At 45.8% G+C, this 14,018-nt stretch overlaps 1 protein-coding gene across 2 annotated transcripts in view; it reads left to right on the forward strand.

Annotated features, from left to right (window-relative positions):
• Window positions 1–478: 478 nt before the first annotated feature.
• braf (B-Raf proto-oncogene, serine/threonine kinase) overlaps window positions 479–14,018 on the forward strand; it is a 17,747-nt gene continuing 4,207 nt past the window's right edge. Inside the window, exons 1-15 of one of the 2 annotated variants that reach the window (XM_048268889.1) lie at window positions 479–547; window positions 823–1,000; window positions 3,464–3,565; window positions 4,851–5,132; window positions 5,709–5,812; window positions 6,615–6,717; window positions 7,156–7,304; window positions 7,478–7,597; window positions 9,266–9,425; window positions 10,537–10,576; window positions 11,670–11,789; window positions 12,501–12,637; window positions 12,937–13,054; window positions 13,569–13,653; window positions 13,843–14,018. The exon at window positions 13,843–14,018 is cut by the window's right edge and continues 1 nt beyond it. In XM_048268889.1, the coding sequence (XP_048124846.1) occupies window positions 839–1,000; window positions 3,464–3,565; window positions 4,851–5,132; window positions 5,709–5,812; window positions 6,615–6,717; window positions 7,156–7,304; window positions 7,478–7,597; window positions 9,266–9,425; window positions 10,537–10,576; window positions 11,670–11,789; window positions 12,501–12,637; window positions 12,937–13,054; window positions 13,569–13,653; window positions 13,843–14,018 (1,858 nt within the window). In that variant the 5' untranslated portion in view covers window positions 479–547; window positions 823–838. The remainder of the gene's footprint in view (window positions 548–822; window positions 1,001–3,463; window positions 3,566–4,850; window positions 5,133–5,708; window positions 5,813–6,614; window positions 6,718–7,155; window positions 7,305–7,477; window positions 7,598–9,265; window positions 9,426–10,536; window positions 10,577–11,669; window positions 11,790–12,500; window positions 12,638–12,936; window positions 13,055–13,568; window positions 13,654–13,842) is intronic. The other variant, XM_048268888.1, reaches the window with a different exon arrangement.

Below are 14,018 nucleotides of genomic sequence, written 5' to 3' on the forward strand. Positions count from 1 at the left end.
CTGTTCCCAACTTTTACTAAGAAATGCCTAGAGCCATATAAAAGGACTTTTTCCTGAAATAGCACTTGTCTAATAGAACATCTTTAGGAGAACCGCCTACTCAGGGCACCTTAATAGAAGCCCTCTGTCCTTTCTTTTACAATATGGCCTACTGCTGTGCTGCTGGTCTAGACCAGTTTTGCCACTATACATCAAGGTAGGGCCTATATGCCCAAGTAAGATTAATATCCAGTTCTTGAATGTTCATTGGTGAGATCACCCTGTGGAAATCTACAAGCCACAGTTAAAGTTTGAGATTGTGTTGTTTAGACACCAGGATAACGCCGAGACTCCTGTTATTAATCATCTCCATCAATGCCAACCAACAACGGCAGAGAATTTGAATTAATGTAGGCTAGGCTATTTGTTCTTATAGCCTAGTAAATGATTGCCTATATGTGAAGCACTCAGGCTATCTCACAGCCAATGGGGAAAACATAGAAGAAGATGGAAACAGAGGGAAAATAGAATTAGTAGTGTAACCATTGTGGACTTTGTGTAGCCTATTGTAAGGACTGATTAATTGCATTTTGTAGAAGTAGTAGCCTATTTGATTATTTATTGAAAACAATGAAGGGTATGCATAAGCATCGTAGAATACAATTCATTGTCAAGTATTTGTTGCACCGACCCTGAAGTGCAAATACAGCATAGTGCGACTAGTTTCTGGATGTATGCTTTCCACTATCCCCATTTACCCCTCTCGGCTTACGTTTCTTGAACCTCTCTGTCTCCCCCTCCTGTCTCACGCTCTGTTTCTTTCCCCTATTATTTTCCACTCAGCTTCTCGCAGTTTAAAATGGCGGCGTTGAGCAGCGCCGAGTCCCCACCGCCCGTCTTCAACGGAGACACCATGGACCGTGATCCGGAGCGGGAGCGGGGACTGGACGAACTGGGCGCTGGGCTCGACACCACTTGCTCCGGGGGGATTCCCGAATGTCAGCAAGACATTCCCGAGGAGGTATGCGGTGGGTGACAGGGTAGCGAGGGGCAAGGGAGTCGGGTGCCGAGCGGAGGTTGCTGGATGTAGATCTTCAGGAAACACCGGCTGTATTATGGATCGTGGGGATGCATTGCAGGGGGCAAGATGATGCACAAAATGTATACGGTTATCTTTGATATTGCGCGTTGGTTAACATGCAAACATATTTTCTGAAAATGGCTTTCCCAATGACGACACAAGCCATTATTTCGCATATGCAGTGCAGTTCGCTGAGCAGTGTTTATTATCAGGCCTGCCTATATTTCATTCGCTTTTCGCTTTATTTTTCCTGAGCCCACTGCAGCTGTAGCCAACAGACTAGGCTGGCTAGTTCACTAGCATAGCAGGGAGATTGTTAGCCACAGTTAGCTATCTGGCAATACATCTGATGTTAAAAAGCTAACGCCTATTCGTTGTATGCAGTGTTAACACATTAAATACGCCATTAATATAGCGACCACACCGACTTTTTCGTCTGCCCCAGTTTTGATGCATTTCATTCCGAACCTCAAGGACCGTAACATGTAACGTTGGCGTTGAACAAGTAGTGCAAACTCCCCGCCATGTATTGGTTGATTTGAACCTACATTATTTATTTTCTTTTCTGAATTATTGATAGGATGGTTCGTGAGGAATAATTGAAAATTATTACTGTGTTTTGGTGTAGTGTAGATGGCCTGTACAGCAGACATGAGTGGAGAGGATTATATTCTTCCAATGTAACATTGTATGCACGCACGCCAAGTTTATTTCTTCAGTTTACCCACTCAGTCTATCAGATGTCTTTGCCAGAATAATGTGCTACGTTCTTTTGACGTCTATGTTATTGACATTACCCATGTCGTCGCATAGGTCCAGGTTTGAACCAGCTGTACACTTTGACATTTGACAAGGCTGTTCCTTTTGGTGTGAAGGCTAATGAAATGATCAGTAGTATCTGTCATCACTGCAAAGGTAATGACTTGGTAAATGGTATAGGTGGAGCATTTAGGCTTAAAGTTGCTTAGCTTTTTGCCTGTCTTGATTACTGTCAAACCTGTCTTAAGTCAGTAAGATTTCATGAGGTTCTTTCTTTTAGGATTACAGTAACTTTCCCCCTCATACCCAGCTGCAGATTTTGTAACAGTTAAGTTTACACCCTCAGCAGCTACCTATTTAAGTGGATCAATTAAAGGGTGTAACCAGAGCACACAGTTGGTGCCAGTTGATGGGATTTGGTTGTCATTTGTGAAGCATTTTGAGGCAACGATGATTGACAGCCAAACTTAAAGGGGGGGTGTTCATGCCTGGCACAAGGATTGCATAGCTTCCCTCATTCGGGTAAATCAGCTGTTTTCATGTCCATTTAAGGAACATGGAGACTATTGCCTCACAAGTGAGTTAACAGATGTAACACTTTGTAGCAAATTAAAACTGCTAACTGTCAGTTGCCCAAGAGGTTCATCCAGCCCTCAATAATGCTGTGGATGAAGCTCTTGAAGACCATAAGGCTTAAAATGTACTGTTTTCCAATCCATTAAGAAGTGCCAGATTTAATTGACAATAGCAATAACACAACAACTTTAAAACACTTGCACAGGATTCAGCTTGTCTGCAGTGTTTACTAAACCAAGCACAAACTTGACTGCACAGCTGTTGGAATGTGAGATTAGATCAAATCAGACCGGTTCTTGATCAGAATTTTTTTGTTTGTTTGTTTTTTGCATGGAGCAGAAGAAGTCAGTGAACATAAATCTCACCTGACATTTAAAAATGTGTCACATGTAAGTCACATGGACGGTGTCTTCCCTGGTCTCTTGCTCAGTTTCAGGGAGTGTGTGAGATGAGCAGTGTGTGCGTGTGTTGGTTGTGTTTCATGAGAAAGCATGACAAATTACTTAACACTGCACTGATTTCTGGATGAAAATGAAGCAATGACTTAAACTCTCACTATTTTCAGCTGTCATTACCGTAACAAATTAGAATTTTTTCTTTTGGCTGTGTTTGTACATGTTTTTGAATTAGATTGCCACATCTGTGGTAGAAATCACGTGGACTGTCTGTGCATATAGGTTTGGGATGGGTTTGAGGTTTGGTGAGGCCGTGTGCGGAAACCTTTGTGAGTGTTCACTCCGTGCTCTGTCCCCCTGGGGAAACCCCCTGCACTGAGCTCTCACTTTCATGACGGCCGTGAAAATGTTCACACCTCAGAACTCGTAGCGCCGTAGCATTTGTCTTCTTCTCTGCCTCGGGCCTAGCCTGAGAGCACTAGGCGATGCACTCAGTGTGAACAGCTAACATGTGCAGCAAATTATTGCATATCGAACACTCTTATACATTTGTGTGGTGTTTGAAGCTCAGGTGGTGGTTAATCTTATGCAGAAGCACCATATAACATGCAATGGATGGAGAGTGAATGTGTTGACATCTGTAAACCATTGCCCCTCTTTGTCTCCACTGTAGATATGGAACATTAAGCAGATGATTAAGTTGACACAGGAGCACTTAGAAGCACTTCTGGACAAGTTTGGGGGAGAGCACAACCCTCCGTCCATATATTTGGAGGTGAGATGACAAAACTGTTCTTTTTCTTCTCTACAAACTGTATTTCAATAAAGGCCTAAAGATAACTTGTGATATCGCATGTAGGTAGATTTGTACCATGAATTTCCTGTGCTGTACAGTCACTGTACTTTTGAAATGCATTTGTGATTTCCACTGTTTTGATGACAAGACACCCTCTGTCGTGACCACATCATGAAATATTTGTTTGGATATGGAAATGGTCATCAAAAAAGTGAAAAGAAACCAAATTATTGTACAGTGGAAGAAAAAGTTATACTTCAGGCTCTTTCAAGTCCTTAATAGAGCATTGAAGCATTATACATGTACAGTTGTTTCTCTGAGCACAGCACACTTACTATGGTCATATTATGCCAGTTACCCTAAATGAAGAGCTGAACATGGTGTTGTAGTTGGGCCAGTGTTTGTGCTCTGTGTAGACAGATACATTGTTGTGTTCTGTTGTGTTATTTTGTCTCATCTTTAACTCCTCTCCTCTCTAACCTTCTGTTCTTTTACTCTTTCTACTGCTGCTCACTACTCATCTCTTCTCTTCTGGTCTTCTCATTCATTTCACTCCTTCTGGCTTGTATTCCCCATCCTTTTCTTTCTCTTCCCTCCCTCATCTTTCCTTCTCACTCATTGTCATCATCCTCCTCTCCTCTTTTCTCCATTTTACTCTTCCCTTCTTGTGTTCTTTCCACCCATTCTTTCCTTCCTCTTCCCATGTCCTCTTTTCCTCTAATTTCCCCTCGTCATCCTCCTCTCCTCTCCCCTCCTCCCCCCTCTCTCCTCCACCCCGTCTCTTCTCCACCCCGTCTCTTCTCCTTCACGCTCTCCTCATCCTGTCTTCTCCTTCCCTTCTCTATCTTTTCTTCTCTCACCTCTGTTCCTCTCCTCTCTTCTACACTCTTCTCTCCTCCTTTCCTCTCCTCCACTCTCTCCTCATCCCCTCCTATCCTCTCCTCCCTTCCTCTCTCCTGTTCTCAACTCTCCCCTCCTTTCTCCTCTCCTCTCCTCTTTTCTCAACTCTCCCCTCCTCTTTCCTCTCCTCTCCTCTATTCTTTCCCCTCCCCTCCTCTCTCCTCTTCTGAACTCTCCCCTCCTCTCTCCTCTTCTCAACTCTTCCCTCCTTTCTCGTCTTCTCAATTCTCCCCTCCTTTCTCCTCTCCTCTCCTCTTTTCTCAACTCTCCCCTCCTCTTTCCTCTCCTCTATTCTTTTCTTCACTCTCCCCTCCTCTCTTCTCTTCCCTCTCCTCTCCTCTCCTCTCCTCCTTTCTCCTCTCAGGCCTATGAGGAGTACACCAGTAAGTTAGATGCACTGCAGCAGAGGGAGCAGCAGCTCCTGGAGGCCATTGGGAACGGCACCGAGTTCTCCTGCTCCTCTCCCACGCCAGTCGGCTCCTCCTCTGCCCTGCTGGACGTCAAGCTGAGTGGGGCACAGGGCTTCACCCCGGCCCCCAACACCCTGGCCGTCTTGCAGACCCCCACGGACACCACCCGCGGCAACCCTCGCTCACCGCAGAAGCCTATCGTCCGGGTGTTTCTGCCCAACAAACAGAGGACAGTGGTATGTGTGTGTGTGTTTGTGTGCACATGTGTGTGTGTGTGACTGCTAACATCCCCCTTGCTCGCACTCTTTGTATACTCTTAGTACGCACCAGTGCCTCTCCCCTTGTCAGAATCTCCCTTACAGCACCCATACCTCGTCAAAGTAAGAGCCCTGCCTTTGACATGATAATGATGATTCAGAGATGCTGGAGGTTTGCAGGCAGGGGAGGGTGGCAGGCAGGCAGGCAATCAGTCAAGCGGGGTGGGAGGAATTTTCCCTCAGCAGATTGTGAGGCGGTGTGAGGCCCTGGGAAATGACTGAATGTAGGTGACCCCCTTTACTTTGATTAGCCGCGCAGCGTGCGACTGTCGGGTTAGCACAGGAAAGCCTAGATACGGGACGGGCCAGAGAACGCAGGCAAGAAATTAAATTGCCGCCATCCAGATTTAGCTACAGAGGAGAGTCTTCTCGTGTGCGTTTATGAGGCGAGTCGATTCCGCCGGACTTGATCGGCGCTGGTGTTTTGAGGCTGCCGTGTATGTGGAGGGTGGGCCTAACTGTGTGTGTGTGTGTGCGCGTGTGTGTGCCGTTCAGGTCCCAGCTCGCTGTGGGATGACGGTGAGGGATTCGCTGAAGAAGGCTCTGATGATGAGAGGACTGATTCCTGAGTGCTGTGCTGTCTACAGGATACAGGATGGGTGAGACAGACACACACACACACACATACGCAGGCTCTCTCTCTCTAACTCTAATGCCCCTGTAGTTGTCAAACCTCACTCCTAAATTCTACCTGTCTGTTTGTTTGGTGTTGTGATGTTTCAAATTTTAACACGCATTTCACACCCCCACCCTTATGTAATATTTGGAGCCAACTCATTCAGCTTGCTCTTACTCTGTGCGTTGCTACCAACCTCTTCACTATTGCCAGAAGATATCTAATCTGCATATATCCTGCAGAACCAAAACAGAGAACAAATAAGATCTTTCTAATGTGTCAGACTAATATTTTACCATTAGAGCCATTTTTGTAAACACATGAGGTCAATGCACTGTACACAGCAACATGAGTCATGTGTTTGATAAAGCAAGTCCTCTGGGATCATATTCCACTAGGGATTCAGGGGGAGTTGTGTACTGATAAACAGTAGATAAATATTTCATGGAGAGAGGGAGGAAACAGTTAATGAAATTGTTTGTTTATTTTGTTTTTTTTGAGGGCAAACTGTTCCTTTTGTTTATAATAGCAGCTAGTTTCTTGAATTTCCCCTTGGGGATCAATAAAGTATCTATCTATCTATCTATCTATCTATCTATCTATCTATCTATCTACCTAGTACCAATGTTTTTATTATGAGAAATCCACCACAGAGTAGTATATGTTTTTCAAGTTAGGTCTATGTGAATATATGCACAGTCTAATTGAGTAGACAATAAGAAGTTCTTAAGAAGTTAAATCAAATCAGCCACTGACAGTCTGTACACTTCCTGTTTCTGTTATAGAGAGAAGAAGCCGCTTGGCTGGGATACAGATATCTCCTGGCTGACAGGCGAGGAGCTTCATGTGGAGGTCCTGGAGAACGTGCCGTTGACCACCCATAACTTTGTGAGTTTCATCCCAGAAGAAGATGTTTTTTATTGGCCGAAATCATTTGATCTCAGACGTGGGCTTTGAGGCACATGGCCGTCTGACCCTGGTCCTTGTGACACAACTCTCTGTTTGCTTTTGTTCAGTACGTAGCATTTTGCTGTAACTACAAGGACATGATTTGTAAGGGGTGGGAGGAGAGGGAGTGTATTTGCAGTACATTGTGGAGAGGTGGTTGTGAAAGGGTCTCTGAAGGCAAATTGGTGGTGCCTTTTAACAAATTCAATAGTGTGCTATAATGATGGCTACATAGGTCTAGGGTTAGTGACACAAACAGTTGATTAGTCAGAATTCAGCTAACTGAAAAGCAGAAAGCTTTTGATTTGGCTCTTGACCTTCAACCCCCCCCAACACACACACTCACCTCTAACATCGCTTTCTCTGATTGGTTGGCAGGTGAGGAAGACTTTCTTCACACTGGCCTTCTGTGATTTCTGCCGGAAGCTCCTTTTCCAGGGCTTCCGCTGTCAAACATGTGGCTATAAGTTCCACCAGCGCTGCAGCACCGAGGTCCCGCTCATGTGTGTCAACTATGACCAGCTGGAGTAAGTGCTCATGGGATATGTAGTTTAGACACTCCAAAAAGCTCAGTTTGTTTAATCAGAGTTACTCAAAAGCAACTTTTTTCTAAAAAGGAACTGAAATCAGGACTTCAGTCACATTTTACACATTGCATCTGTTATTGTCTTTAACTAAATGTGCACGTGTGTGTTTGCAGCTTGCTGCTGGTCTCCAAGTTTTTTGAGCACCACCCCATCACTAAGGAGGAGGTGTCTTCTGAGGGGACCACCCCCGTGTCCGAGGTCTGTCCGTCCCTGCCGCCCTCTGACTCAACCGGGTAAGGGCTATTTCACTCTGCATGCGTGGCGTCTCTGTTGCATGTCAGTTCTTTGGCGGCTGCGTGCCGTTTTTTATATCTTCGCACACCAGAAACGTGTCTGAGGCTGTGGCGGCCCCTCTGCCTAATTAAAACATCTCTTCACTCTCTGTTTTGAAGGGAAACCCTTCCAACACGCTTGCGTGTCGCGTGAAAAATAAAGGCGTCGGCCCTATTTCTAGCATGCGCTCGTTTTCACGCAGGCAGCGTGCAGGCAGTGCAGGCGTCACGCAGGCGGTGTGCAACCTCTAGCCTGTTAACATGGGAGCCGAAATGAACACAGACGCGCCACACAGCTGACTCGCTCACGCAGGCGGTGTGCAGTAGCCTTAAGACGACAACACTGCCGCCACTCCGCACCGCTCCTGCGGCAGCCTCGCTTGAAGTCATTTGCCGAGACACAGCCCGCGTGTATTTAGGTCACTGGAGCCAGTTGTTTGTCATCTGCTTTGAAGATCAAAGGCGACTGCCTTTAATGAGGGGCCTCTTCATACGACGCAGCAAAAAGGAGAAACCTGCATTGTAGGCACCCCTGCTCAGGAGCTGTGATTTGCGTTCGACGTGTAAGGGATAACGGTTGCCGAGGTGTCTCGATATGCGGAATTAATGGACGAGGCGGAGGCGTTTGCATCGTGGAGTTTCCTCCGCCAAGTCCATTAATTCTGTATATCGGGACACCCTGCCAGCCGTTTCCTTCGGTTTCCACTCGGAAGCATGTGGTTCACTTCAAAAACAAGCCAACTTGTTTAGTTTATTGCACTGCTTTCTTTACTTACAGATAATGGTGCGTTTTTAGTTAGCCTAGTTACAGTTGATTCCACTGGTGCTAAGCCTGCTTGCTATGGACCTTTTTTTTTTTATTTACCAGATCTACTTCATAGGTGTCCCGATATTTAGAATTAATAGCCCCCTGTCAGATAATCAGAATATAGTATTTCTTGTCTCTGGGGTATAAGGATCCAAACATTCACTTTTCCCCAGGGAGCAATGTTCGATAGATAGTAGGCAGAGATCCAACCCCAAAGCTAGGGATTCTCACACCTGCAAGTTGTATTGCTAGCACACTGAATGCTCATAATGTACCAGACCCCTGTCCCAACACAGCAACTGACATTTTGCATGAGAAGTGTATCAGCTGTGTCTTCCTTCTGTGGTTCATTTCTGTATTATGGGCAGTGCCACAGGGAACACACACACACACACACACACACACACACACACACACACACACACACACACATTTTGTGGTCATCTGAAAGGCTCTCCAAAGCTTCACTTACTGGCCTGGTGAAGCACTTCTTTCAGTTGAAGGTGTCCAGACTTGCCAATAGCAGATACTTAGAATGAGAGCTGTGGGCTGGCAGTGTCTAGTGGGATTTAGGCCCCTCTGATGTGTGCCATCCACTTTCTCTACAATTGAGCTCTCTCTCCCTCTCTCTCTCCCTCTCTTCCTCCCTCTCTCTCTCCCTCTCTCTCTCACGGTCTCCCTCTCTCTCTCCCTCTCTCTCTCTCTCTCACGGTCTCCCTCTCTCTCTCTCCCTCACGGTCTCCCCCTCTCTCTCTCTCTCTCTCTCCCCTCTCTCTCTCTCTCTCTCTCTCTCTCTCTCTCTCTCTCTCTCTCTCTCTCAGGTCCTTGTGCCATGCCACCGTCTCCCCGTCCAAGTCCATCCCCATCCCGCAGAGTTTCCGCCCAGGGGAGGAGGACCACCGCAACCAGTTTGGTCAGAGGGACCGCTCCTCCTCCGCCCCCAACGTCCATATCAACACCATCGAGCCAGTCAACATTGACGTGAGTGTCCTCAAAACAGTGACACACACACACACACACACATATATATGGAGCTGTATTTCTCATAAATGCATTAAAATTGTGATGACGTACCATTTTTGTTTCCAGAATGATCTCAATTACAAATACGTTTAGTCTGACAAATTCCTGCATTCCTGTCTGAGACATTTCTGCCATAATATTAAAATGATTTACAATGACATTGAATAAATTGAACAGTATGTACAATAAGTTTTATACATGAATAACAGTGTTTCCCATACATTGACTAATCTGTGGCGGGCGCCACAAAATAAAAATCGGCCGCCACAGATTAATATTCTATGTTTAATTTAATTTAAATTAAATATAAGGTCAAATCCTTGCATTGCCATTGAGCTGCTTTTTTTTTCGCATACGCCTTTTTCCTTGCCCGCCCGCTCTCTCTCGTAGCCGGCTGCCACTCCTCTGTATGTGCATTAACAAAATATTCACGATTGTTTGCCACATAGAAGCATTGCATAGAAGACGTCTGGCTAAATTGCTATTAAATCCGCTTAGCATCGTGACCATGCTGCGCAAATTTGTTCAAAACTGCTGCATTGAAGTGAACTCTGCTAAGGTCTTATCACAACATAGTAGGCTACATTGAAGAGACTAAACTAAGTTAAGTTATGAAATCTAGCAGTATCTCAAAGCTAACGTTAGAATACTGTTTGGATGTCGAATTTAGCATGCTTAGCCTACTTACAGCTGCTTGTCAATTTCGTTGAAGAGCTCATTTTATTGACTCTGACACTGAATGTTTGTAAAATCCCGATGTAAATGGAAAAGTGTTTTACAAAATTCAAAAAGTGCTTGTCCCAAGGAGAAGTACGAACCTTTATTTTAACTATGTAGAAAACGTTATGAATTGCATCCACACATCAGCAGCCTTTCAACTGTGTTACAATTGCAAGGGTTGCCTCAAACGTCTCAAAGTGACAGGCACTCAATTAGACCTATACACTACCAAGACGATCTTAATACCCCCCATTCTCCAACTCTGCTACCGCCACAAATTGAATCCTATTCTGTGGGAAACACTGAATAATAATAAGTCATGCTAATGTAGCTGTCCCGTCTGTTTCAGGACTTGATTCGTGATCAAGGTTTACAGAGGTCTGATGGAGGTATGCATTCCCCTCTTGTCACACACACACACACACACACACACACACACACACACACACACTGGCACCTATCCACACTTGCACAGGTCAACTGGCAGTGTCAACACACACAGGCATGTAAATACGTTCAGGGTTAGAGTCCACCACTACAAACACACACACACACATACACACAAACACACTATATATATCAGCATAGTATGTCAGTGATGTTTTCTCCACAGTAGTTAGTTGTGCCGATTGTAGTGGATGAAAAGTGTAGCCCATAGAGTGAACTTCCCCTGCACCTCTGCAGAACCCTGTAAATCAAGACTACACCTCCCACACACACACACACACACACACACACACACACAAGCACACACTCGTTCAGTGGCTTCCGTTCATCCCATGTCTCCATGCTGTTTGTGTGTGTGTTTTGGCCTGTGAGACCTGCCCACAGCACAGAGGAGGAGGGGGGCCCATGGGGACCTCCTGAAGCAGCCCCCTCTCTGATCTGCCACAAACCCTCACACTCCCATACAACACCCAACACCAACAGACAAGACTTAGTTCTGCAAAACATCCCATGGTTGTCAGCATTTTGATCTTTTTATAATAATCTTTAAAACCCCAAACTGATACGGACTTACGCATATTGAATATGACATAAATAAGTGATAAAGGTGATGATTCAGTATATGGTAATCATTTGATTGATGATTTATCTTTCCAGAATTGGAATATTTATTTCTTGCTGTCAGGTAGAGATACTCAACACATGATTTCTGAGCCACTGATTATTACATTAGTATAGAGTATGAGAAGTCGTATGAACCGTAATTCATTACATTAAGTCAAAGGACATCTCCAAAAGGAACAACATGTCATGAAGCCTTCTCAGAAAACAGCAGATGATTCCTTCACTCACACCTTACCCCTTACCCCCCCACCCCCACCCCACCCCTTAATCCCTTAATTCCCCTCCCCCCACCCCCCACCTTTTACCCTCTGACCCCTCCACCCTCTTCCCCCACCCCCCTGAGGGGTTTCGGGAGCGGGGCTGGGGTGCGGGCGTGACCCTGTGTCTGTCTCTTCTCGCCCCTTTTTGCAGCCCCCCCGACCCACCCAGCCCGCTGCTTGAGGAAACAGCGCACGCGGACCTCAAGCCCCCTCCTATACTCCTACCCCAATGACACTGTCTTTGATTTTGACCCCGAGCCTGTGTTCCGAGGTAGCTAGGCCTTCGTGTGTCGTTGTGTTCGTCCCCTTCTTTCTCTCTCTCCCTCCCTCCCTCTCTTTTCCTCTCTTCCCTCGTTCCCTCCCTCCCTCACTCTCTCCTGCTCTGTCTGTTCGGTAGTCTGTGCGTGTCTGTGTCCGTCTGGTCTGGTCTGGTCTAGTCTGATCTGTGCCGTGCACCCGTCTCTCTGTGAGTGCATCACCCTGTCTTTCTGAAAGCTTTTCACATGCTGTTTGTCAATACCACACACACACACACACACTATATATATATATATATATATATATCAGCATAGTATGTCAGTGCTGTCTTCTCCACAGTAGTTAGTAGTGCCGATTGTAGTGGATGAAAAGTGTAGCCCATACAGTGAATTTCCCCTGCACCTCAGTGGAACCTTGTAAATCAAGAAGACTACACCTCCCAGAAACCCTTGCCCACAAGATTCACTTAACACTGCACGTGCTGTATGATGTGACACCCCTCCACCCCAAGAAATGTCACACTTTATGAGCACATAGTTCCTTTTACCTTTTCTTCTCCCTGACCCCCCTCTCTTTCTGTACTCACTCTTGGACCTTTTTGCCTTGAGAGTTGTTTCCTACAAGCATCATCTTTGTTTGTTTGTTTTCCTCTTTTCTCCTGCTCCATCAATCTCCATCTCTCCCAATATTCACACACAAAAACGCATGACCATTAACAACGCAGGTTCCACGACAGGACTGTCCGCCACGCCCCCTGCCTCGCTGCCAGGCTCCCTGACCAATGTGAAGGTGCCGCAGAAGTCGCCATGCCAACAGCGCGAGCGAAAGTCGTCGTCTTCGTCTGAGGACCGCAATAAAATGGTGAGCCGGTGGTGACCCCCACCTCTTTTTGGTCTCACTCATATACACACACACACACACACACACACACACCCACCATATGCACATAAGGTTGTACAAATCCCCAGCGGTACTCATCATCCATCAACAGGAGTCTCTGCTCAGGCTCACATTTGCTCTCAAATACTGCTGAATAATACATTTTTCATAAATTCAGCTCATGAATTGTAATCGTGACGTGTAATGACCACCCGCTCTGTTCAGTGTGTCCAGCCGTAGCTTCATGGGGTTTTGTTGCTCTCTCTCTCTGTGTGTCCTAGAAAACCCTGGGCCGGCGGGACTCGAGCGACGACTGGGAGATCCCAGAGGGCCAGATCACTCTGGGACAGCGGATAGGCTCGGGCTCCTTTGGAACAGTCTACAAGGGAAAGTGGCACGATGCGCCAAACGAATCAGCCCCACTCAAATGCCCGTGATGGATATCCTAGAAAATCCTTTCAAAATTGAATGAAGATTTTGAGTGTTTTTTTTTTGTGTATGTTGAGAATATTTGTTTTTTTGCATCTATCATTTGCTGAAGCCATCCCCATAATTTATTATCGAAATGAGCAGGTTGCAATCAGTAAAATAAAGAGTAAAGATTGAAAATAATGTACTTTCCAAAATATGCAATATATACGATTTGGTTAAAAAATGCGTCAGCCTAATGTAATGTAATATGCAGAAATCAGACAGTGAATTGGTTTTGCACATTTTAAGTGAATTAATTATTTTTGTACGTTTTGGGATGATTTCTTGTTTTCACGGAGAGGTGTGTGATTTTTGTCCTCATCCATGCTTAATCCAGCCCTCGTAAATTGTTGATATGAGAAGTTTGTAGTCCTCCTGAGTGGAGATTGTTAGAAAACGACGTACCGTACATCCTGATGAGCGTTTGAGTCCCATCCCACAGGTGATGTGGCGGTGAAGAGGTTGAACGTCACTGCACCCACTCCTCAGCAGCTGCAGGCTTTCAAGAATGAAGTGGGCGTTCTCAGGTAGGAGCCGAGCATTACAGGCAGCCTGTTTAGTGTGCATTCCAAGGCTAGAAGTTTTAAAGTCTGCTTAACCAGTCCTACTACTCCAGTAAGGCACTCGTATTTACTGATATCACTGTGATACTTTTGACTTTCTAATAAACATGTCTGTATATATTTTTTTTTCTCTCTCTCGCTCTCCGTCATCAGGAAAACCCGTCATGTGAACATCCTGCTGTTCATGGGCTACACCACCAAGCCCCAGCTGGCCATCGTCACGCAGTGGTGCGAGGGCTCCAGCCTCTACCACCACCTGCACATCATCGAGACCAAGTTCGAGATGATCAAGCTCATCGACATCGCCCGCCAGACAGCGCAGGGCATGG

Source organism: Alosa alosa, chromosome 17, assembly GCF_017589495.1.
Source record: "Alosa alosa isolate M-15738 ecotype Scorff River chromosome 17, AALO_Geno_1.1, whole genome shotgun sequence".
In the NCBI taxonomy this organism is placed as follows: Eukaryota; Metazoa; Chordata; class Actinopteri; order Clupeiformes; family Clupeidae; genus Alosa; species Alosa alosa.